This window comes from Mastacembelus armatus, chromosome 8, assembly GCF_900324485.2.
Source record: "Mastacembelus armatus chromosome 8, fMasArm1.2, whole genome shotgun sequence".
Taxonomy (NCBI): domain Eukaryota; kingdom Metazoa; phylum Chordata; class Actinopteri; order Synbranchiformes; family Mastacembelidae; genus Mastacembelus; species Mastacembelus armatus.
In genome coordinates this window covers 16,202,483-16,228,813 of record NC_046640.1, presented here as the reverse complement: position 1 = coordinate 16,228,813, position 26,331 = coordinate 16,202,483, and the positions used below count along the sequence as shown (strand labels likewise).

Sequence of the window (26,331 nt, the reverse complement as noted above, 5' to 3'; positions counted from 1 at the left end):
CACATGCAAACAAACAGAAACATGTGGCGTAATAGAGTGGAAACAAGACAAATAACTGCATTACCTCATTGGGAAAACACACATTGTGAACAAATACTTATAGAACAAATAATTAAGGTGTATGTTCCTTCCTGAACAGTATTACAAGACAGTCTAATGGTTTCCACAAGCTTGGGGCCAGATGTGTGAACAACATTTATGCACAAAACCATACAGATGGTTTCCTGAACAAACTTATCTTAATATATCTTGTCTGATCTTCTATAATATAGTGTTACTAACTCAAGACTGACAGATAAATAAGTCTAACACCCTCTGGCAGATAAATTGGATGCAGACATGTCAGAGATGAATAATCCAGCACATCAGCTGTTTTCGAATTGTTTCAGGACTTCACTAATACAATACAGTGACTGTATTTAGTCCTTTCTGTCATTCCTTTTGGTTAACATGTTTAAAGACAGATGCAGCAAACACAGAGATTAAAAATTTGAATTTAACGCATGTGAGAGAGCATGAGTGACAATAACCTCTACCCTGCAGCTTAAGTTCTCGCTCCACTGAGAGAATAAAGCCATGGTTGTAGAGAGAAAAACACAAGCGTAACCAAATAAAGAGATCCAGGATGTCTGGCATTCCCTCACCAGGAGAATGTGCAAAGACACGCACTAACCTAATTTGAGCAGCCAGCCCTCTCTGTCTGGGTTGAAGAACGTGTGCGTCAGGTCATTCCCATCATCCTCCGGGATCTTAAAGGGTTCGCTCTTGATGCTGTCGTATAGATTCTGCAGAAAGAGAAATCAAAGAGGAAAACCACTGATGACCAGAAAAAAAACTGGTTCACATTAACACCTCCAGGTGAGCGCACAGATTTGTCCTTCCGTATCCAAGCATTCAACCCAGACTTCAGATTAATGGTGCACAAACCAAGACACTGATAGACTCATCGCTGGAAAGTGGGACACAACGTTTTGCAACTCAGTGACTCTATGAGCTGGATGACCTTTAACAAAACATTCTTTGTACTTAAAACAATTCAAGGGCTTTTTGGTGCAGAGGCCAGACTACAGTATGTCCTTAAGACCATTAGTATTGAAGAGAGGATCTCATTTTGCTGAGTTGCAATGCCTCAGTTAGTGAAGTAGAACTCTGCTTCGCATAGTGGAAAAGCTTTCTTTAGATCTCTCACTTGTGTGCACAATCCGAAAAGAACATTTACAAGCTAGCACATATACTACTTAGTACTAGTACATAGTACTACTTTACGCAAACTGTTACAGTATGTTTTACTAGCATGGTATTTGAAATACTACCACACTATATTGAATAGAAATGTCAAAGCTAAGAAATAAATAAAGTCAAAGCTCTCACCCTGAGTAGCTCCTCTGGGAGGTCTCCCCCCTCGTTGATCCCTCTGTTCATTGAGATGAAGCGCTCAACGGGCGGCTTATCTCTGACATTGGGATTGTGCAGGCTGGTGTTCAGCATAATGATGGCAAATGATAAAACATAGCAGGTGTCTGTGGAGGTAATTATACAAAGTGTCAAAAAAAACAACAAAAAAAAAAAACCCAAAAAAACAGCCCATGACCATGTCTCTACATGTGTAAAAGCATGTTTTCTTGTACAGAGTTGATAGATGTGTGGAAATGATTAAAAATATTCATAAAATTTGTGTGGTTTAAATAATTTGTATTGTTATATCAAGATTATAACAAGATCATTTATTTATTCATATTTACAGAAGGAAAATCCAAAACCTACAATGAAAGGTCATAAGTTTTACTCCTCAAACCCCAATGAAATCCAAAATGTAAGTTCTTATAAAAAGAATATTATTTCAAAACAAGTACAGGATGTATAGAGGTAAGTATTCAACTCATTTATTATAGCAGTGCTGGTATGACAGAACTCATGATTTGTGATTAATTAGACAGCAATCCATCAATAGATTTTCTCACTAAATTTAAGACCCCATCTAATAAAAGCAGAATTTAATCAACAAAAAAGGCCATTGTGCGCTCCAAAGCCATGTGGCACTGAAGACAGTATCTCTGCAAAGATCAACACCCACACACACAAAAACACACAAATCCATAACCCACTGCTATTGTGACTCCTGTTCACCATCCTCCAGCTCATCCATTCACACACTAACTTCCCCAGTCAACATCCCCTGCACTGTAATTTATGACTCTAAGCACACCAGTCCTCAGAGACGCCCAATAACTAAGTCTGGGGTTGTCATCATGGCACCACATCAATATTCATGACCTGAGCTGTTACCAATATCCTCCACAGCATTTGCTCGGTTATCACAGGAGCAGTAGACAATACACGACGGCCCAAGACTGCACTAATGACCACTATTGACCAGTGATCAATTTCATTATCACTGCTGGAGACACGAATACTGATTACTCTGCGATCAGTGATCAAGCTTCAAACTTCAGTGGAAAAGAGAGAAGTAACTAGACTGTTGGCCCAGTCACATTGTCACTGCAAATAAAAGAACAAATTGCAAACTGATTCTCTGAAAGCTGGAATCTCAGTAGATACAGATATCAGTGTTCAAGACTTCATGGCCACATACTAAAGATTTAAACAGCACAGACCGGCCCAGCTGTCTACTGAGGGAAGACTAACAGGCAGAAGCGCTGATCTGAGGCTGAGGTGGTCTGGCTGGCCCACGTTATCTGTCTTGGACTGTCTGGCTGAGGCCGACACATATATCTGCTGCAGCCTGTGTGTGTGTTTGTGTATAGTACCTGTGGACTGGAAGACGCCAGGATTGCATTGGCAGTACCTGGAGGCAAATGCCTCCATCATACGATCAATCTTCTGGGCCTCGCCAGGAAGTCTGAAACTCCACAGAAACTGCCTGTAACAGCAGGAAGTACAAGAAAAATGTAATGAAATGTCATCAAACATTTATGCATATCCATGTTACAGTGTAGGTATATTTACTGAAAGTCAATGGTTGTATTTAGGCTGACATTAGCACTGCATGAAAAAATGTGCAGCCTCTGATTCATATATGTGACACAGCAGTGATGCAGTGGGGACTCCAACACCAAAGGGTTTAACCCCAGTCTACATTGTATGCAATGCAATCAAATATGTAAACATATGTTTCTGCATTTTTCCTACTTACCTCACACCTGTAATATGACATGACAGCTGTCAAGAGTAAAATCCTGTCTCATAGTATTAATAAACAGTTTACAGTGTTGGTATCTGATAGTCCTTCTTTCCAATACTTTAATGTTCTGGACTAGTTCATGTTTTCACCAGTACCTGTAGGATCACACCCACTCTACTATTTTTGGATATTAACTCACCTTAAGGCTTGTACGAGGTTGAGGTCTGCAAACTCATGAAGCTCCACAAACGCCTGGAGGACTTTGATGTTAAAATCATCCCTGGAGGAGAGGAGGGACACGTCACACAATTAGCTATTCACACTCTCTTTAAAACAGAAACAGAAAACACAGACACTGGGCTCATTTTAGTTGGAAATTTCTGCAGTGCACAAAAACTGATCAACGTGGAAAGTAAAATCCTGCAACCATGTCACAACAGCAGTCTCAGACAGAAAGCCACTGTGCTGAGCCAGGCAGCATGAAATCCCAGTTGTTTTGACAGCCCTATGCCCATTGATTTCCTGTCGATAAGAACCACATGTCTGATCACTTATTTTACTGGCGCAGTCTGCTCCATAACTCCAGACTACCAATTTCCTGGGGCTTTATGCCCATGTCTGAACACAAGCAGTGCAGATGTAAAAGAAAGATGAGGAGAGGAAAAAGAAAGGTAGAAGGAAAACAGGGGGAAAACTAGAGCGCTCACCGTTCTCCTAAATAGTCACCAATGACTGTTTTGTTGAGCCCCTCGCCTTTGTAGAGGAACTGTGCAATGTCCTCTGGGGTGTTCTGGAGAAGATCGTTCTCTAAAAGAAACTGGATCCCCTGTAAAGAAATCATTTTAAATGTTATTCAAGTGGTTTAATAAAATCATCAATTCAAAAGCAACAGTTTTCTCAGTTTTATTGATTCTGACAATCAGTTAAGGGTCTGACCTTTTTAGGGTCCATGTTGAACTTCTTCCTCCCCATAGCGATCTGTTTGTTTCTTTGTGTGGTTTTGCTGCAGAGTAACAGTCACATCAAGCACATGACAGTTAAAGGTGTGGTGTTGTCCTGAGGCTGCTGTGTTTGTTCAGTAGGTCAGTTTGTAATGGGTTCTTCAAGGAAGTGGCATGACTTCGCTTATTTGCTACTCCAGAACAAGCATACAGTAGCGTTAAACTGAAAGAACTGGAAATACTTCAAACATGACTGCATGAGAGTTGACTTCAACACACATTTTGCCCCATGTGCCCCACAGGGAAGTCTCCACCTTTGTGTCTGTGCATGCTCTCGGCAGCTCTCATGTGGCCAAAGCAGTCCAAGCCCTTTTGCCAGTTGTTTCTGACACCCACTCATTTCACCCACCCACCCACATACACACACAGAAACAGACACATGTCAACCAATCAAATGAGCTTCTGACTACAGGCTGTTTGGCTAATGTTTAGATTGTCCCACATCACTCCTCAAACAGAAAGGGATTAAAACAAACACACACACACACACACACACACACACACACACACACACACAAAATGACAGGTGTGAGGATCACAGTGGAAGCAAATATATGTCTGAATGTTTTATTACAGCAGAAGGGGAAATTCAGAGAAGAAAATAGACCTGTAACAATTAATTGATTAGTTAGTTGATAAAAAGGATCATCAACAATTTAGGTAACACTTAAATAATTTAAGTCATTTATCAAAAATGTCAAACATTATCTTTGAATTTTGGACTTTGTGAAGACATCACCTAGTATCCTGTATGGATGAAACTCACCTTTCACCGACACAGGTTAGCTGCTCGATCTCAGTCATTACCTCTGCGATCTCAAACTTCAGCCTCTGCAGAAAAGACAACAGCAAAGTGACTCAGTCACTTATTCCATAAAGTAGAATTTGTGTTTTATTAATTGTAATTGTAGGGAAAACATGGGGCAGCCTTGAAGTAACAAATGAATATTGTTTATGTGGCAGGAGTAATTTTCTGATTCATAAATATATCACAATATGGCAAACACACACAAAAAAATCTCATATTAATAAACCAGAAATTATGAACTCACTTCAATATCATCCAGAAGCTCTTTTTTCCTACGTCGTATGTTCGACAGCTCATCTCTTTCCTCCAAAGACAGGTCCTCAGGTACTGGAAGATACAAAGAGAAGAGAAAATGAAAGTGCGTATGTGTGTGTGAGAAAGAGAGAAGGGCAGGGTTAGGAGGGTGGATTAATTTAATTCACCATCTGCACAGCCAGTCAGTGTCAAGGGGATTAAGCTCGACAGTGCATACCTGTTCAATGAATGCATTCAAACTTAATAACCCACTCGTCCCTTACAGGATTCATATTTCCAATACCTTCTTTGACAAAAACTGATCGTCAATGGGTAACTTAAAACATGTTCAGAGAGGAAATGAACCCACACACTGGCTACTCTCTAGGTTGGACATTATTTCTTCAGAACATGTGAATGTTGAGCTTAAGCTGGAGAAGAAGCGAAAGTTTTACTTTATTTTAAAGATGCAGTAACTTTTATTGCCCACTTGGGGGCGGGGGAAAGAAATTTTGTTTTGAACATTAAGTTGGTATCACAATGTTAGCAAACAGTTGCTGTCCAGCAGTTATGGAGAAACCTGATGAAGTTGATTTTCTGTCCAATAGCTCAGTTTTCACTCTTTTAGCTCCTTTTTACTCTCTACCAACTCCTGAGGGAAATACGTGGCTCTTTAGTTTCTAAATGTGCCGCGATATTTACCTGCTGTCTTCAGGTTGTGTACAGTGGGATTTTATAGTATTTTCTCTGCCTGTTTATGCAGTCAGCAGACAGAGCCCCTCCCCATCTTTATACAGTATGTCTCTACAGTAGATAAAGTGTTACGAGACTTAAAATATAGAGCAGCTGTTTGAAATACATCACACAAAAGACACATGAGGAAAAGGTTTCTCATGAGAATTTTCTTTCAAACCAAATAAAAACCACCAGAATTTCCCTATTGAAAATCTGATGACTTCCATAAATAACATCCTGTGTGTTTGACACCCACTGAGCATCTGGCAAGGCCTGCCCCCTCAAATATTGGCTTTCTGATTCAACCTTCGACGAGCCCTCATTTGGGGTAATTAACACTGCAGAGAAAAGCACATCATGCAACGTGCATGTTTTACTTCATGAGCTCACAAACACCATGTACACAGATGACTATATGCTATACATGCCATGCAGACAATTTACACTTCACACACATACAATTGATTTTATTCCACACTGAGTCCCCAGAGCCACCTACTTATACTTTGTTTAACCGTGCCACGTCAACCTCTCCCCCATACCCCTCCAAGGACCTCCCCCTCTCTCCTTCGCACATCAGAAAACAGCAATCCATTTGAGAGTGAGATGACAGGAAGTAGGTCATTTTCACACGGAGTTATACCAGATTGTGCTTCTCCTACAGTGTCTCTCTCTCGCTCTCACACACACTCCCCATCTACCTCTCTCTCTGTCTCTCTCTCTCTGTCCGCCTTCATCCCGATGCTTGAAGTGGGGGTGAGGGTAGATTCAAATCCCCCAAATGAATCATATCGCTAAGCAGCTTTGCAATTCAGATGTTTTCTCCCCCCTGACTGTACAGTAAATAATGGAAAAATGAAAGTTAACTCCTCTTTTCTTTATCTGTCTGCTTTATCTCTCACACACACAATCTGGATCAATCCCTCTGGTTTCCCCTGTCTTGCTCTCTAAGACAAGTGTCAGAAGCAGCATGGATCATTAGGTTATATTGTTGTGAGGGCTTGGAGCTCATGTTATCACAGGCGAGGAGCCAGTCAAGAGAGCAAGGATCCAGATGGGTGTAAATGGCTTTTTTAACTGCCAAACATTGGTTTGTGAGTGAAAGGAGACCTACAAACAGCAAGACTAAAGAAGAGAAAGACAGAAGTGGCAAAGAGGAGCTGAGACTTTAAAAAGGGGCTAAAATACAAAAACTTTTTTAAATGATCATATAAAGCTATACAGTGGGTGTGATGTTAATGGGGTAGAAATACCATGTCTGCCAAGCATTAGACAGCTGAACGATGACTCACTCTTAATTTGTCAAAATATCAAAGGTAGGTGCTTCTAATGGCTTAGCCACAGTTGCAAGATTTACACACCCACACACTGTAGCCTACATAATAAATAATGGGTGTCCTTTCAGTTTTTTCAAGATAAAAATGTCAGTGGTAAATGCTCTGCCATTAACACAGCTGCTACTGATTCAATTCAATCCCATATTTTGTGGAAAGTGTAAGCCTGCAGTTATTATATTATAATGTATAGACTGTCAAGATGAAGTTTTAAATTATTTGTCAAATGGCAAGTGGGATGCAAGATTGGTTGTGTGGGTGGGTGAATCTGATTTCTGCAAGGTGCTCTGTTTTTCCGTTCCTTTTACTTCTCTTTTTTCTTCTATTATTTTCTTACTGTGTTTTTAGACAGAATGCAAAGCAACATTTTCAAGGTGGTAGAAATGTATAAAAATATATAGTATTCACCCAGGGTAACATGACCTTCAGACAAAGCAAGTCTATAGGTTCCTCTGTACAGGCATAACAGTGCTATGAGTCTTAACATTAAATCAAAAGTTCATTATATCCCCCTTGAATAACAGTTGACAAAACATCAAAATTTTAAGGATTTATTTTTCCAACTGTTAAAGTTATTCCCAAAGAAGTAAGAACTTTTCATTTCTGGCAGTTTTGTCTGAGCAACATCTCGCTCTCATGTAGTAATGGAACCTGTGTCTGTGGGGTTGACGAGGATAAAGAGGAAAAAAAGGTTGGAAAGAAGCAACGTCTGGTTGGAAAGAAGTCTGCATGTCAAAGAAAGGACACAAAAGGATGCTGTCAATGCCAAACAGTAAAGAAAGGAAAAGTCTCAAGAGTGATGTAGGAACAGATACCAGCTCACCAGACTTCACACTCTCTGCCTCTGTTGCTCTCTTTTCTTGGCTTCGGATAACTATCATCATAAAGTAGTTATTGTGGAGCAAAGAAGCCCTGCAGGCAACCTACGTCTGTAATGCGCAAAAATACTCCTCCGTCCCTCCTACTCTGGCTGACAGAGCTCAGCTGGACGGGAGAATGGGACAAATTGTCTGAGGAGGCAGAATCTGTTTTGGGTAACAGTTCCCCCGCTGTGTGTGTTTTGTAGCAATGTGGAAAAAACGAAGTAAGGGCAGCTACTATTGTAAAGCCAAGACTAAACATTTGATGCATTACACATGAATGTCCAGGGATCTCTGAGTGTGTGTTTACATGTGTGTATTTCCAGAGAGAGCAGCCCTCTTGAAAAAGAATCCATATTAGGTTATATACAAATACTCTGTGCTTAACCCCAGACACAACCACGCACTGTAAATTACTAATGTAACACCACTCAGATCATTCATATTATGACTTAAGAGGCTGCTGTTCCAGTTACAATCAATACATCATCATAATAGTTCAAACTTGCATGCCTAGCTTCTCTCCCCCAATGGTCTTCATGCGTGACACTATCCCAAAGGTTTGACTTTTCTGAAACAGAAGGTCACTGAGCTTATGCCTTAAACCTTTGAAATTTCATCATCACCTCCAGCTCAATACTTGTGGTCTAACATGAACAGCTAAGTCCCCACCACCACCTCAGAGGGTCGGGTTAAAGGTCAGTAAGGGCACAGAAAATTCAGTGTATTTTCATCGTGCAAATGCCTCACTTTTCATCGTTAGTTACAGTATCTGCCATTTCAATTCTGTGCACACAAAGGATTCACAGGATATGCACACAACTGCAAACTGAACATCCACTACTCTGTTACCGCTTATCAAAAACGATCATGCACCTGCAAGAACAAGACGATCATTTTCAGTCATTTTTAGAGCAAAGGAACTTGATTTTAGTTTTTCCAGGAGAGAACAGAAGAAAAGAGAAGGTCCACTCTGTACAGTTACTAGAGAAGTTGCAAACCACACTTTGCACATGTCTGAAGTCTCAAGTCTCATGCCTTTAAAACAAAGTAAAGTCAAAATAGGAAAACTCCATCAAATCAATCTCATGTTAGATTATCAGGGTCATTGACTGTTCTGGTCACAGCTGGTATACAGTATAATTAGCTCTCATTAGTGGAAAAACCTTGTGGCTCCATTGTAAGTATAACTCATGATTTCCCTGCTCTAGACACTCAAAGAGGTCATAACAAGTAGAGCAGAGCTCAAACACAAATTATTCCTACCACTGAAACAGAGATTGTTTTTCAGGCCCACTCATGCATGACATGACATATTTGTATAAAGTAATCTCAATGATATTCTTTGTTGGAGCCAGTGATCAGTTTCTCTGACACTATAAATAAGCAGAGCTATTAATATTTGTTGGTGCTAGTACTAACCCACATGTTAGAGCTGCAGGCCATGCTACATTTACACATAAACCCAATTAACTGAGCTGAAAACAACTTAGGGTTTTGAATAATACATCACTGTTCCTCATTCCAGCTAGTATCAGCATCCAGGCAGGAAGACCTCAGTCCTGAGATGGTTCACTGTCTGATGCTTCGGAAGATATGGGACTCACTGGACAGATCACAAACTAGTTAAAGACTAAAAGCCTGTGACCATGACCCTTTCCATTATCTTTGGTACCAAGAGCAGAAGAGAAGATGGACTTGCATCCATCTGTATTATCGGGTGATGTTTGTTAAAGAGTAAACTTAGGGAACTGTGGAAGTACTATATATAATCAGAGTGAATTTTCTACCTTTGAATCAAACTGTGAGCAGGGACTGGTGGTGCATTCAAAGATTTTGGTGTTACAATAGCCACAATGTGTAAAGTCCTGCAGCAAACATTTTAAAACAAGCTCACTTCAGTTTAAGATCTTTTGACAGGGATGTGGAACTGCTCAAGACAGCTGACCAAAAATCTGATATCTGTCCAGCAGCCAGTGTGTTCAGCTAAATGTCAAACTGCAGCCAATCTGGAGGCCCACTGTTAAAAGTTGTTGTAAAATTTAAAAACAGGCTTAATCCATGTAGTGACTAACCAGCTTATGAGTCACACACATAAATCAAAAGCAGAAGACAAACAATAGACAGATGGATAGTGTCTGGTTTTAAAATACAACAATCTGTTTTTAAAACCTAAACAAACGCAGTGAAAACATTATTTATTTAACTCTAAAACTTAAATTATCTTGAGGAAATGTTTTCATGCTAACCACTGAGGACTGTACAGTTATCAAGCTGAGGGTACGTGTGAGTGACAGTCCTGGCCAACAGGACAGAAAACAACAGCAAACAGAGCCAATGAAACACTTCCTGACTTCCACCAGGCCTGCAGCAGGACAATGGGGGGCGTTCGCTGTGATTAGAGCTGCAGGGCTGGTCTTCCCGTAACAATAGCAACGACATAAACAGGCTGAGGCTGTTACCACCACTAATTAAGGAGCTCTTACATAAGTTCGCAACACAGCCAACACTAGACTGTGCCATGGCTGTTGCAATCCAGCTGAGTTAAACATGATTTAAAACAAAGAGGTAAGTGAACTGATGGCACACTGACAGACAAACCTATAAAGAACTCATGTTTCCATTTACTCCACTGTATCACTCTTGCCCCATGTACCACCATGAGCTTGGGGGAAATAAGATACATAGGCCCATATATGAAACAACATAACCCTTTCCCCATATAAACCCTTTCTGTTTACTTGCTGCATAAAATACATACCACATTTCCTTTTCCTCTCTCCAGTTCCCATGATGGTCTCCTTATTATGGTCAGTACTGTGTCAGTACTGCTGCTGACAGCTGTAAGATCTTGCACTGCTCATAGCAACCTGTTCCCACTCATGGAGCTGCAATTGTGCTGGGTACTGTAGGTGGGTAGTAATTGTTTTTCCCCTCTGCACTAACCCTTTCCACAGCTCTGAAGAATGCACAGACACATGGGAACACACACAAAGCACAAAAGCAGACACTGACAGTTCCTGCCTCTTAACAGAACGGCACTAGTGGTGTGAGTAGCCCACATTCCACCTTACTGGAACTGCCTAGTCTGGTCCAACCAGATACCAGATCTCTCTGTACACCTCCTCTGGTTTCAGCCTTTTTTTTTTTAAAAAAAAATCAATTTATCTCCATTTTTGTAATATTTAAACATTTTCAAACTCTTCCTCTTCAATGCCCCCTCTCAACAGACATCAACTCCTTTTCACATCTCACCTGGAGAACAATCAAATATCAGCTCTCCTAATATAGAAAGCCAACTCTCAAGAGGTCTATTTTCACTTCATATAGCCTTCCTGCTCTTTATTACGATGACAGACTTTTGGACTGTATTTTACATCAGATTGCACTACTGGGAGCAACAGCAGCAGAGTCCACTTGTTTTTAATACAATCCACTCACATTTAGAACATCAGCTGCAACTTTTATGAGGCTGGAGAAGCAGCCACTTTATTCAATTGTGTTTAGGTTACTCTCCACTTCGCTGAGTCACAACAAACTCAGTGAAGTGACTCAGGAACGCTCAGACATAGAGCATCTAACACATGTAAGTTAGAGGTAGGTGACTTGCTTTGCTGCTCCAATAATAAAACTGCTTCACCAAAATCATGTCATTCATACTGGTCATTATCTTCTAAATATTTAAAATTGTGATGCTTATATTTAAATGAAATATTGAATATGGAAAGTTATCAACCAGCGTCCAAGAAAAGGCCTGTCAAATACAAATAATCCGGTCCCTTTTCACTCTTTGTTTGCCTTAAAGAAATGATTGAATGTTTTCCAAGTCTGCAGCAGTCACTTGTTGTTAGCTCTCATCTCATCCACAACAGTCCCTTTATGAAAATTAGATTACAAGGAAAAATCAGAGGTTACATCAAACGCAACATGGCCGTTTGATTCTTCAAAGCCTCAAAGACTCTTTACACAATCCCTTGAAGCAAGACAGTCTCTTCACAGACCCCACTAGTCACAGTCACTTATTCATGAACAAGCACTGCATTTGCCAAATTTCCCTCAAAAAGAAACACTTCCACTTCCCTTTGGATTTAAAAAACAGCCCTTGATTGGTTTATTTCGGGGCCATCAAGTCAAAATCCTCAAACAAATTAGTGGCTTTGGCAGCAAGATCCCTTGATTTCTTATCTATGCTCTGTGACCAGAATGATGGCAAATGGACACTGTCTTTCATAAAAATTAATGATATTACCTTGTGTCATTTCCTCTACAGTAAAAGTAAAAAAAGATCACTCTTTCTAAATGTATATTTTTGCTGAAACTGATTTGTTTTCATGTTTTGCAACTGATAAAGGATGATGCCATCTGTCTGCCATCTGCTGACTGCAGAAACTGAAACCTTTTCTTATCTTAGTACATAGTCTCTGTCCTGCTCAGACATTCAATTCTTATACTAAAGACTGAGCAAAGCCATTTGGAATGAAGATGATAATCTTGGATGCCCACTATGCAACCCCACGTGATCCACAGGTTAACAGAGATAGTCTTGTTGCACAAAATGTTCTTTTAATCTCATCGTGTCTAGACAAGACCTTTCCTAATTGACCAAGGACTCAGCTGTTACACAATAACACCCACTCTTTTGTCTGAAGTATTTTAAGATGGGTGTCAAGTCTGACATGTTGAAATGGTAATAATACTAATATCAGCACTGTCCCCATTAAGTCACCTTGCCCTACCAGTTGACAGACTGCACAGCTAAGTTGTGCTGACCACAGGAGAACCTAATCACTAGGAAAGGTAGTTTACCACCCAATAACATTCTTTGTAGAAAACTGATAATCAATAATGAGCCTAAGAACACAAAGCGGTCCCCCAGGAGGAACTGGAAAGCTCTGCTGGGGACCGGAATGTCTGGATAACCTTGCTGAACCTGCCGCCACCACAGCCTGACTTTAAAGAAGTGTTAGAGAACAAATGAAGTCTGAGAAAAATCCCACCACACTTGGATCCCCCACAGTAACCCTAGATGTTATGGAGCTAGTAAAGCAGCAAAGAGTTTGGTCTTATTTTAAGCCAAGAGAACAGCATACTTTTGGTGATAGCAATGTCGGTCAGTCAGTTCTCCAATATGGTCCAAGTTGTTTACATTCACAGTTTACACTGTGAATTGTAATGACTGTAGTGATCCCCTCAATTTGTGTAATGCTTTAATTTATCAAAAGTACCTGCAAAACCTGTAATATTCTATTCACGTATATTAGCATGATAAAATGCTCAATTAAGATGGTGACCTTCATAAACATTACACCATCAACGTTAGAGTGCTGATCTTATTATTTGGCTCATATAGAGTACAGTACAGAGAGCAGCATGCATAACTGTAGGCTCTTAGAGCACATATGCAAACTGAAGTGGTCATACAGTAAGTAGGCACTGCACTGTTTTTCAAGGTGACAAACCAAAAAACAGAGCATAGCTTCTGTTCATTTCTACTTATTCCACTTTTACAGTGGATGGTTTTATTTTAACTACATGCAGTTTGAACTGTAGCCTTATTTGAAAAAACAACATCTCATCTTGTGTAAGTCATGCTACTTAGCTGTGCAGTCTGTCAGTATATGAGACGCCTGCAGGACCTTTGTGAGGTCCCCCACAGTCCTGAGTGACTCACTCAGGAAATAACTCCAGTGTCTCATCGGCCCACAGTCTGATACGAATGGTCTGAGCACACAAGCAGAACTTGTATGTGACAGAAAGACTTGGACTACTAAGAAGACCGTTTATGTTGGATTCAGGCCTTAAATCTGGAAAAGAGTAGTGCAAAGACACACGATAGAGAAAGAGAAGGAGACAGAATGATGAAGAGACACTACAGCTGCCAAGAAGGACTCCACTTCTAATGTTATTATTCCAAGACAGCAGAAAGGAGAAGAGGTGGATGTGGAGGAGAGAGACAAAAGCAGTCAATAACTTCAGCCAGGAATTTTTTTCTTACAGAAAATATGTTGGCAGTTCAGGTCAAACATTGTTTACCAAATTCGGGTAAAAGGGGTTTTCCAGATTATGCTTAGAAGCTGATTATAAGTAAATATGAATTCTGATTTTTGCCTACAGAAGTAGATCAAAGGCAGATTTATTCAGGACTCTTAAAGGTCTACGGTAGACCTCCAGTTTGAATGGTGGTGTTTATCACTAATCCATAATCTACTGGATGGATTTTTAGTTTTTGTTCATCATTTGTAACTAAGCAATGTTTTTTTGTGACATGTTTTTAAAAGGCCATAGGAGTGAGTGTGAGTGTGTGTGGTTGTTTGTCTCTGTGGCCCTGCGACAGACTGGTGACCTGTCCAGGGTGTACCCCTACCTTTCACCCGAGAGAGAGCTGGGATAGGCTCCAGCAGATCCCCGTGACCCTGGCCTTCAGGAAAAAGCGGGTATAGAAAATGGATGGATGGATGGATGTTTTGGAGGAAATGTGTGGATTTTGTTCTCGTGCAAAGTTTTTTTCATGTTTAATTAACATGCAGATGTTGTTCTGGGGAAATTTTGAAAATACAATAATTAAAAACATTAGACTGGTTAAAAAAATATATAATCCAGGCATTCAGCATAAAACAGATTAGTCGTATGTAGCATGAATACAGTATAGCAGTTTAAGGAAGAATTTTCTGAGCAGGCACAGTGGGGCTGACCAAAATTCGAGCTCACCATCCTGCACTTCCTCTTCACATACAACTGCATTAAACTTTTAAACTTTGCCCAGTCACACATTTGAATATCAGCTGTTTTCATCTACTGGAAACCTAGCAGAGTGTCTTCCTCCTTCCTTGAAGCCTCCAGTAGGGAGTCAGCAAAGCAGATATGGCAACCTTAGATACCCTGGGAGTTTCAGCAGTAGAGCTGCTGATGTTTTCAGTATCAGTGTCTGACATTTCCCTGAGGGAGAAACAATAATTACTCATTATTGCTTCAGTTTGGGTATCATGACAGCATTTGCATCATGTTTTTCTGGGCCACAATAGATCAAGAGACAATGACAGAAATAGAAGAAAGCCTTTTTAAAAGTTAGCAGTAGCGTATGTTATCAATAATCATGACAGAAATTCAACATGACAGAGGTCAACAAAGATTAAAAACGTGTGAAGAAACCTGCACGAGAGCTGCTGCACATAAATCACTCACCCTCTGACACACCCTCAGGCCCACTTGATGTGTCTGCATGCCTTTCTGTGGCTGCATATGGACACGTTTTAGTTCAATACTATTGTTGTGAGGACAAAGGGGTAAATAACTACACTGTCAAAGGACTGTTTGAAGGTTAAGACTTAGTTTTAGGGTTAACGCTAGAACTAGGTTTAGATTAGAGTTAAGGTTGGGGTAACAGAAGATGTATATCTCATTAAGTGTTTGCACAGCTATAGACAGACCAGCATGTGTGTGTTACAGTGTTCATGGCACACTCAGCCAAAATGGTTTATCAATCATTCACAGTCATCATCTGTGGGAGCACTGACATTGATGCAACATGAGTTATGCTGTATTGCTGTGACAACATGGACAGGGAACCAAAGTGTGTGTGTGTGTGTGTGTGTGTGTGTGTGTGTGTGTGTGTGTGTGTGTGTTTACAGTGGTGTAGAGTGTGTGAAAGCACCTCAAGCATGTCAAGCTGCCAGTGTCCCTGTAGAAAGATCTAGTTATCAATGCCTTTGTGGTTTATTCTGGATCCTGTCACCCTGACCTGTTCTGTCAAGGCCATTCATTTTATATTTAACAGTCTTTGCTAATACAACAATAGCCAGCCTATCTCTGAAAACAAGTCAACCTATTCAAGGGTCAGGGCAAAGGAAAGGAGTCTGAAAATGAGGAGTAAAGGGTAGAAGATCCTGGCAACACACCATGCTATAAACCACATAACAGACTGTGTGATGAACAGAGAACACAGTCACTCTTTTTCTGCTCATCTTTCTCTGTCAGGGCTTCCTTTTATATATATATATATATATATGTATATATATATATATACATATATGTATATATATATATATATACACACACACATATATATATATGTATATGTATATGTATATGTATATATATGTGTATGTGTGTGTGTGTGTGTGTGTGTGTGTGTGTGTGTGTGCGCGCGCACTCCAGCACTCCGGTAGGAAAGTGACAACGAGCACCCTGAGCCCCTGACCTATAATCCACTAACTGTCATTTATATCCCTGTTCACTTGATCTCCTCCAATTGTCTGTGTGGAGAGGGTTCAGAGCCCTCATTAATCCTCTGTGTGAGCATGCAAGCACACTATAAAAAGAGATACACACACATTAATAGTCATGCATGCACATCAGCACACATTTATAAACACACAGGCCTGTAAAAGTGAAATAGTGGAAGTAGAGAAGTATGGAGTATACACAGCTGGGCTGAGCCTTGCACCACTAACCTACTTTAAGAATCTTAATCTACACGTTGTACGACTGCTGCATCCCTTTCCCTATCAGTCTCTTTTTGAATCTGTGCCATTGCTACATGTCTCTGTCGCCATCTCTCTCTCCTGAACATATACAAACTGACTCACTGTACAAATACATGGTCACAAGCGTATACACACACACACACACACACACACACACACACACACACACACACAGAGATACTGACAGGCTACTCAAGAGCCCGTGTGTCACCCGGTCATCCTGGTGCACACTTTGTAGCATTTCTCAGTGACAGAGCCCTGCTGCCATTCTGAATAGCAAAGAGCCAATGATGGGGAATGTGGAAGATTATAAGACTGCAACAACCTCAGCCTTCTCCAGCGGTGCAGTCACAGCTCATCCTCTCTCCCTATGAAAGTCAGAATGAATTTTGCATGATACAGCAGCATCTTACAGCAAAAAACACATGCACAAATCACAAAAAAGGCAGTTATACTAGGAAAGGCTGAGGATGTACTGTTGTAGTTTACTGATACAGTGACCTCCTGAGTGAGTCACTGAGTGCTACAAATCCCTTCTCAAAAGCTGAGTTGGCAGACTGGAGAGATGCTCACACACATACAAATACAAACCTACACAGCTAGTGTCTTGTAGGTCTCATCAGTGTAGGCTGAATATTTGACTTTTTGGGGTGGATGAGGCACCTTGCCATGTATTTGACTTTGATCATTTATTAGTCCTTAGCATCACACTTAAATGCAACCACAAAACACATTATGGGATGTACCATTCCACACAACTGTGACGTGATGTATGCAACAAACACAAGAAAGCCATAGGATGAGGCTACAAAGAAGGAGCCTGACAGAAATCTTGCTTGCTCTATGCTTTAACTGGTGTAAAGGTGATCTTTCAGGGAAAGGCTAATGGCTTGATTTTGTTTAGGACTTTTACTCACTTTTTGAGAAGAGGAAATATTTTGGTCAAAAAAACAGAAGAAATATATTCTGTTTAGTGTCATATAAGAGAAGAAAATGCATCAGATTTTAAGACATGAGAGGCTGAACCATTATAGAACCATCTAATAGAAGTCAGAGCTGGAGATTTCCAAAATCCCTCCATGGAGGAATGAAGAGTCTATGTCTGTTAAAAATCACAGTTGCACATAATATTAGGAGAGAAACCTACAGAGTGTTTTCAAAGTGTGAAGCACTGGATGTACTGGCAGTCAGAGAGGGATACACCTTTTTCCTGCATCTTCAGCAGGTCAAACAATCACTGTACGCTTACATAATAGTTCCAACCCTCCCGTTTCCTGTCCACTCTGCTCTGACTTCTTTTCCCTTTCTGACAGACCTGAATCTCGAATACACACTCACACACACTTTAATGGAAGCCATGAACCCAGATTCGCACAGAGGGCCAAGTGGAGTAGGACGTTCTTTGCCCAAAATTCATTTCAGCATATGACTTTGGACTCCTGGGACTTTTAGCATGCTCTAATTTTTTCTTTTTCACCAAAGAGGAGAAAAATATCTCTATTTGCTACACATCTCCCCTCCACAAGCCTCTTGAAGTTCTTAATGCTACAAAGACAGATTCCAATCAATGGCTGTACTGAGCAGAGCTTTCTGTGAGATGAAGAGGCAACTGGATACTTTCATGAAAAAACCAATATGCTTTTCCTCCTCTGCTCTAAATAAAAAAGACCAAAATTAAGTCTTACCATCAGCATCACATCCACTTATAAAACTCCTTTAACCCCTTATTTAAGAAATAAAAACAGTGGATGTTCAAGTGTATTATTTACTTAAAACTTAGTTCTTATTAATGCAAGTCATGTGCAGAAGCAATCCAAATCCGAGAAGTTGACTTCCATATGGTTCAGTCTGGTGTAATGTGTGTTGAGTCCAACTTTAACCACTGAGGGGATGTCATGAGTAAATCCAATGTGTTATCTGATATTCTGAGAGGCCAAACTCAACAAGGACCCTCTGTTGTTCAATGACCTTTTTGTCAAAAATGAAACACTCAAATGCACTTGGGTCAATACAATAACACTGAACAATATGCAGAAGCCACAAGTCTTCTCTATCTCCTCATCAACATCTTCAAAGCACTTACTGAGCAGTAGGGAGCTTGGACTGCCAGTGTGTGAGAGCAGTGAGAGTGCACAGCAGTCAAACCAGTGAATACACACACTGAACCACAGCAGTGGGAGTAAAAGAGTCTGAGAGACTATTTCTCAGATAATAATAATAATAATAATAATAACAACAACAATCATTCACATCCCCTCACATAAACTGTGCTTTAGCTAGACAAGCTCTTGATCGAAATGCTGACTGCTGCTCCCTGACACTCTGCATACAGGCCCTTATAGCCGAGACCCCTCAGGTTTGAAGTAAATATCCACGGCCTATCAGTTTCCTGAGAACTATATTTTTCTGCAGATATTTGCAGTACAGGTGAACCTGGTGAACCCTCTCAAAAAGTAAAAACAGCAAGGGAAGGTATGGTCTGGATATCAGTAATAGGTGTGTACTGTTAAAGCGTGATTTATTCCTACGCTCCGTGACACTCCTCTCTTAGCCACTTGACAGTGTGTGGGATGTGGGGAAAAAGAGAACAGCTGCAAATCTACTCCAAAGACAAAAAACACGGAGCCCCAGTGTAGCAGGAAGTGGCTGGTGCTGTCCTGAGATCTCAAAGCCCAGTGCAGTGTATGTGTCTCTCCTCATCCAAGTTGGACTGCAGTCTGCCATAACCCCACAGACCACACACTCAACGACCAAGTTTAAATAGCTGGTTTTTACAGTGTGTAAACAAAGCGGTCTGTAGCCAAACCCGTGAGCCATCACAAGGCGTGCTGTGAAGCCAATGTCTGGCATAAATGCTCTGATTCATACCATATGGGCATCACTCATGTGGTCTTCATTGAAGGAGTGAATACATGTCAGCAAACAACAGAAGTTCCACTCTGCTCTGAAACAGAGGAATCAGAGATAATAAAGGTCTCTAATGGAGTGTCAGAGTCAGTCATGCAAAACAAGAATGTGTTATAGTAAGCTACACTGTCTGCTCAATCAGACAGGCTCCACTGCAGCAAAGCTTTGTGCTCCCTTGCTGGCTGATGGTCCATGGCGCGAGTATTGTGGCAGAAGGCACTGTATTGTTGACTGTCGTGTGTCAGATGGATTACTATAGACCTGTTTTCTCTAAGCCTTGTACAGTAAGGCCAACGATCACTCTTGAATTGTTCCACAAGATTGTATTAAAAAAATATATATGAGAAAAACAACAACATTAAATTAAGAATTCATTGAGGGTAAAATGGCAAAAAGAATCAAATGTATACTAAGTCATGAACTTATGGCTTGATGGAAAGGAAAACTCTGTTATTAGACATGTTATAGTTCATCCTGAAGAATATATCAATGTTTATGTCAAATTTCAAAGCAATCATATATTTCATGCAGGTGGAACAGAGAAAAAAAAAAGTATTCAAAAAATGAGATAGAAAAGAATTGAAAACTGAACCGGTTCGATGGATGGCCGGAGACTGTTCACTGTTCAGTGAGATGATTACGTCAGAACAGAAGCTCCTGTAAAACACCAGAGACTTGATTCAATAAGAAGATCCAGTCCACCAGCACTGTCCCTCTATCTTCCCACTGGCAATGCTCCATGCTTCTTTGGCCATTTTCCAACTTTGCTCTGGCACTTCATCCTGCCCCACACACACACATCTCTCATTCCCTCTCAGACATCTCACCATCTCTGCTACTACAACTATGTCTCACTCTCACTCTCTGTGGTCACACGTTCTTTCCATCCTCACGCCTTTCTCACTCTGTGCTCCCTCTGACACCTCACTATCTCATTCTGTCCTATCTCTTTCCACTTGTGGCCTGGCAAAGTGTGCATGTGCACCTTTGTGAACAATGTCAGACACTGAACCTGGCCAACCAATCTATGAACCCACCACAGCCCACCACATCAAATTGACTAGATCCAAATCTGTAATCCCAATGACTGCTCATCTTCTGCTTTGTTCTACTACCCCCATGCACCCAACTCTGCTGTGGACTCGTGTGTGGGTGGGTGGGTAGTGGGTGCTAACTTGTTATAATCAAAAGTAGCAGTTGTTAAGGCAATGTTTTCAATACCACAGAAAAAATAAACAGGAGCCCGGCAGCCTTCCTTTAGTGCAGTATCCAGGACACTTTTCCAGATGAGAAGACAGACTGTCATAAATCACACACACACACACACACACACACACACACACACACACACACACACACACACACACACACACTTATCATTCTAGACCGTGATCCATTCATCTATCTTCACAGCAACCAGTGCCATAAAGGGGGAGAAAGAAGAAACCTAATTTGGCTGAGTGTCAGTGTGTCATCGTGAAGCCATGAATGTATCTGAGTCAGAGTGTGTGTTTATATGCTCCTAGCTGTTGTCAGTTATCCCTGGTTGGCACACAGCACCATATGTCTGTCTGCCGGGCTCCGCTGACGTATGCCACCGCTGGAGGCCAGGCCGGCCGCACAGCGCACAATGACAGCTTTATGCCTGTGCGATGTGCATGCAATACTGTGGCAAACAGTCACATCCTACAGCTCTGCAAGCAGTGAACATGTGGGACTGAACAACACTGACTTAGAGAGGTGAGGAAACAAGAGTGATGGTTTCTCAAAAGCAGGTTAAACCTGGATCTCACTGTGACTCAAGCAACCACACTCAAGACACACAGAACAACAAACAAGAAATACAAAATGACTACACAAAAAGCACACGCAAATTTTCTCTCTCCCTCAGCTTGGGGGTTACTACTTGTCGAATCATTTCTTCATGGTTGTTGGCTATTCTGAGTTGCAAATGGAAATGATTTATTGATATAATATCAAAATATTTATAGTTGCACAGTCTTCTTTTATTGCACTGAATAAACAATGTAACTATTAAAAATGTTATTACTGAGAACTGTGGCTTTAAATTTCAGTGTTTACAAGTTTACTTATTTTAAAAATGTGTTCCACTATTTAAACCTGTGCTCCAGTTCTGACCTCCCCATTCAAAAGTTTCTCAACGCAGCCCAGTGCTGATCTGAGGGTGGATACAGTCCACAGGCTCCTGTTGCGGTGAAGCATCCGTGCTAACACAATGTTTAAACAAACTCAGCTTTTGCCATGAAGCAGTGAATCCATGGTTAATGAGTATGCTTGGCTGACAAGGACCTGTTGGGCCAGAGTGACACCAGACCACAGCTGACAAAGGCTTAGATAAACTCAAGTCTCCTGACTATAGCAATGTGACACAGTCATGCATGTCTATCTATTCAAGCATCTCAACCTCACTGAGCCCCATCACCCTGAATGTGGGTCAGTCATTCTGCCTTTACACATGCAGCGAAAATAAAAATATATAAAGGAACCACAGTAACAACAGGGGGGCTTCTTTCCCATTTCTGAGGGAACTTCATGTCAGTAAAGGCTGATGCGGGAAAGATGACTGTGTTTGACTGTGGACACATGATCTCAGTGTCAAGCCTAGAATTACTGCAATTACAGGCCAGAGTCACTATCTGTAACATTATCATTACACAGAAAGACTCCAGCGGGATACACGGTCCACTGACAGCTACAAATCAGCAGTATGAATTGCATTAACTGAATCATACCTTGGTTGTCTTCGTCCATGGTGGCAGCCTAGAAATGAAGATCCTCCAAAAATCGGTCACAGAAACTTCCGTTGTGCAAAAAAATGCAATGTGCTGCAAAAGCGCGTCCTAATTTCCAGGACGCATTTGGTACACAGGTTGTCTCACGGGCAGCGTCTTCTTTTAGGCAATGCTGTGGCCATTTACGCCGCACAGTCTCCGGGCAGTACCTCCGGTTGCTGTCAGTCAGTCAGTGCGCGGTGTGTCTCTGTAGAAGCAGCAGCAGCAGCAGCAGCAGCAGCGGTGTGTTTGTGCCCACAGCGGCCGAGCGTGTTATCGTTATCCCTCAGAATACGCCTTCACTCCACTAGTGTCGGGAGAGTAGTCGAGCCTCAAGCTGCCCAACCTACAAACAACAACTCAACCTGTGAGGAAAATCCCTCTTCACAATAAAAGAGTGGGGGCGTACTGAGAACTGTGACATGGGGTTGGTGTTTTATTTTGGAACCAATAACAGGAAGCTGCCGTTACGTGTTTGTGTGAATTGACGCTGCTCGTTAATGCCATCCCAGCTCCGCTAAAGCTCGTGCTGCGCGTCAGCATTCATCACCGATCAGCCCTCACGTGACTCCAGCCTATACCCACCAAACAAACCTATAACGTTACTATTGATTATACGACACAGCTTAATTATACTGTGATGTCAGTCAGTAATTTATTGCTTTGCGTAATTGTTTTTATTTGAAGTAGTCTGTTTCATTACTGAAAATAAAAACTAAAACAAGTTATGAATATACTTTTAAGTGTTAATGAGCTTTATTTGATTATTGATTTTATGCTAGTTTATACCTACACCCCACTTTCATTTAGATGCAAGTATACATAATATAATTAATATACATTATTTAAGTTACCAGTTGCTTTGTAGAGTCACATATAAATAAACATAGGCAATAAATAAATATATTATGATGCATTATTATAATGGGTTAAATAAAACTCTATGTGAAGTGTGAAGTGAATTTTATTATTATTATCATTTTTGTTATTGGAAGCTGGTGGTTTTCCACTCTAAAATATTATGTGGCAGAAATATACAGCAGCAGAAACTTAGAACAAAAAAATTACAGATGTCTCATAATTATTCTGAAGCACAGTGTGGTGTAAAGAGGGTCTAAGGTTCGCTCTCTCTCATCAGGGCAGCATTTACAATACAAAGTAAGACTTAAAATATGAAACCATGTGCAAAAATCTAAAAAATTATTAAACTTGTATGTATTGTATGTATAGTATGCTATACAGCTGCACATATAAGACTAAACTGAGACTAGGCTACCAGGACTGGTGACAGGAATCTTACATAAACTGGGAGAATCAAAAGTTTCGGAAATAGTGGAAGAGAGAATACACACACACTAAACACACTCAGTGCTGTGTAGAACTTGTTTCTACAACACACGTGGTTTCAATTATAGCATTCCTGCCTCCGCACAGAAGGTGGGGGTCTCACTTCCTGTGTGTATTACTCTAATGGTCAAGCATGAACAGGCATTTTAATGTATTCATTCATTTATTTATTCATAGCTGTCTCTTTTGGATCAATGTTTCATTCTTAATCCTCTGTTCTAAACAGAGTGACATCCTCCAGACATAACATAAATATTTGTCTTGACACTACTTTTTTTACTTTCTTAGTTGTGAGGTTAAAAGTTTATGCCTGAAGTTGTGACTGAAATGTTGCACAGCTCGAGTCAGGAAAACTTTGCAGGAGTACATCAGTGCACACACTCTGCCTCTTCGTTGGCGTACAGATTTTTCTTTAGGGTAGAGCGTTTTCTACAAATTCACATCAGCAGGGCCTAACCCATTACACAATCCACTGGACCCGCTCAATCCAGCACGATCCAGTCCAGTGCAGTTTGGTGCAGGATGACAAGAGCAAGAGAAACTAGTGACACAGCAAAATTCTGACATCACACCTGGATAAATGTGGTGCTCCAACAACCCTAAGGTGTGGGGGTAAGTGCGAATACATAAGGTGGTATTGTTGGGCACATGCATCCAGACAGTGTTTTCTCTGCATTCAGGGATGACGTGTGGTCTGTGATGACCCAACCATGTGTTTTAAACCAATCTTAATTCCTGGAGATGTGTGTAAGAAGAAAACTCCTCAAAATAGTAAAAATGTGTTGATTTGTTTTAAGCTGGTGGAAAGGACAAGAGCCAAAACAGGAAATAAAAAGTGCTTGGTCAGGGGAAATCTGGGTGAAGTCCATGAGTTTTTTTCCCTTTCCGTCCTACTACTTAGGAGTTTTGTTTTTTTTTTTTCATTCTACGTGGTTTGATGCAAAGTAGCATAGAACATAGAAATTTGTGCCACAGGTGCAAAATGTGCAAATACTTTGGCGATAGCTTTGGGTACAGTTAGATAAATACAGTGTTACTGTCCACTGTCCCTGCAGTGAAAGTCAGAATAAGTTTAATGAAAAGCTGATTTGATTCTTGACTCTCTCTGGCACACAGGCAGGTACAGACACACACACACGCACACACACCAAATTCTATTGCACATAAATGTCATGCTAATGTGTTTATGAGTCATAAGAAAAACCTCTGAGTGTGGCCTAGATATTATCTGTAATGAGAAGGAATGTGATCGTGCAAATTTAAAGCTTTAAAACCAACAAATATCATTGCGGTTCAGTCGATTTAGAATAGGTGCAGCAAATTGCAGTCTTTCACCTTTATGCGAAGACAAAGCAAAGGCATTAAATTCATCACACAGGTAATAGTTTGCTGCTCAATGTAAACGTGCATGGGTTTCAGTCTGTCTGACTCTGTCTCTTGTCTGCTGAGGGTGTATCCCCCAGGGAAGTGCACATCTGGCAGATCAGGCCAACCATCATGTGAAACGTCTGTGGTACTCCCGACTGACTTCACGTGACCTGATTGAGCAGTCATACCGCTTCATATGCTCCACTCGCCATGGCAATGCCCAGAGCAGTCCCCCTTCCCCCAGTTTAACAACCCCTTACCATCCCTAATGTGTTTCTATATCTCCACCTTCCCCCAAAATCCCCACTTTCATAATGTAATCACACTCCAAAGCATAAACCTCCTTTAGGTTTCTGATTTCTTCTTTTCTGTGTGACTATCAAAAGGAGACATTGAGGAACACCCTTATGTTTAAAGTTATTAGGGTAAATTGTGGTTTGAACTTTATGAATTGCAGGAGCTTGCTGAGGTTATTAAACTAAAGCTTCAAAGTGATGGCACCACAGAAACACTTTAATTAAATCATTTTTAGCTCCCCTATGTGAGGGATCTTATGCTGACTGGGAGGTGAGTACCACTTTGGTCCATGGTGAAATTATCTCAGGAAATATTGGATGCCATTAAAACTTGTGCAGTCAGGCACAAAAGACTTTTTTCCACTGATGTTACTATTTTTCTTCAGTGTCTTTATACCTCAAACCCTGAACTTGACTGTGCCAAACCAGGGGATGTGACAGGGTTTCACACCGCCTTCCTGCTGTGGAGAGCGACGTGTGACCGTGTGTGTGGCAGAGGTCACAGGAAGCAGAGTGCAGCAGGATTTCCTCCTTCCGTCACTTTGGTTTAATATCCAGCTCAGGATCTCTGCCAGATCTATCCTGTCACCATTTGATCGAAGGTTGGGTTGATTATCTGAATCCAAGGACACGTATGAGTGGAGTCTTTATTCTGGGCCTGATTGCAGAGCACAATGGGAGCAGTGTAGATCTGACAACATGAAAGTAAAGCTGTGTGTCTTCCTACATACAAAATACAATCCTCACAGATCTGCTCTTAAATAACAAACTATTAAGGTTATTCCTCCTAAGTATTTCACTTCTGAACATATTTTTATGCTTAGGATATAAGTTAATTCTAAAATTAAAAAACACACACACACACACACACACACACGTGCGCACGCGCGCGCGCGCACACACACACACACACACACACACACACACACACACACACACACTCACACACACGCACAAAATGAAGCCCAGCTCATTATTTACCCAAAATCACTTGGGCAATAGATGTTATGAAGCATCCATTAAA

The 26,331-nt window shown here is 40.9% G+C and overlaps 1 protein-coding gene across 1 annotated transcript in view; it reads right to left on the bottom strand.

Moving 5' to 3' along the window:
• cyth3b (cytohesin 3b) overlaps window positions 1–22,635 on the bottom strand; it is a 29,360-nt gene extending 6,725 nt beyond the window's left edge. The window contains exons 1-9 of the mRNA XM_026325814.1: window positions 22,258–22,635; window positions 5,196–5,278; window positions 4,910–4,974; window positions 4,079–4,145; window positions 3,850–3,968; window positions 3,342–3,422; window positions 2,769–2,881; window positions 1,372–1,520; window positions 674–785 (exon numbers count right to left, since the gene is read on the bottom strand). Coding sequence (XP_026181599.1) covers window positions 674–785; window positions 1,372–1,520; window positions 2,769–2,881; window positions 3,342–3,422; window positions 3,850–3,968; window positions 4,079–4,145; window positions 4,910–4,974; window positions 5,196–5,278; window positions 22,258–22,276 — 808 coding nt within the window. The 5' untranslated portion in view covers window positions 22,277–22,635. The remainder of the gene's footprint in view (window positions 1–673; window positions 786–1,371; window positions 1,521–2,768; window positions 2,882–3,341; window positions 3,423–3,849; window positions 3,969–4,078; window positions 4,146–4,909; window positions 4,975–5,195; window positions 5,279–22,257) is intronic.
• Between the last annotated feature and the right edge of the window lie 3,696 nt (window positions 22,636–26,331).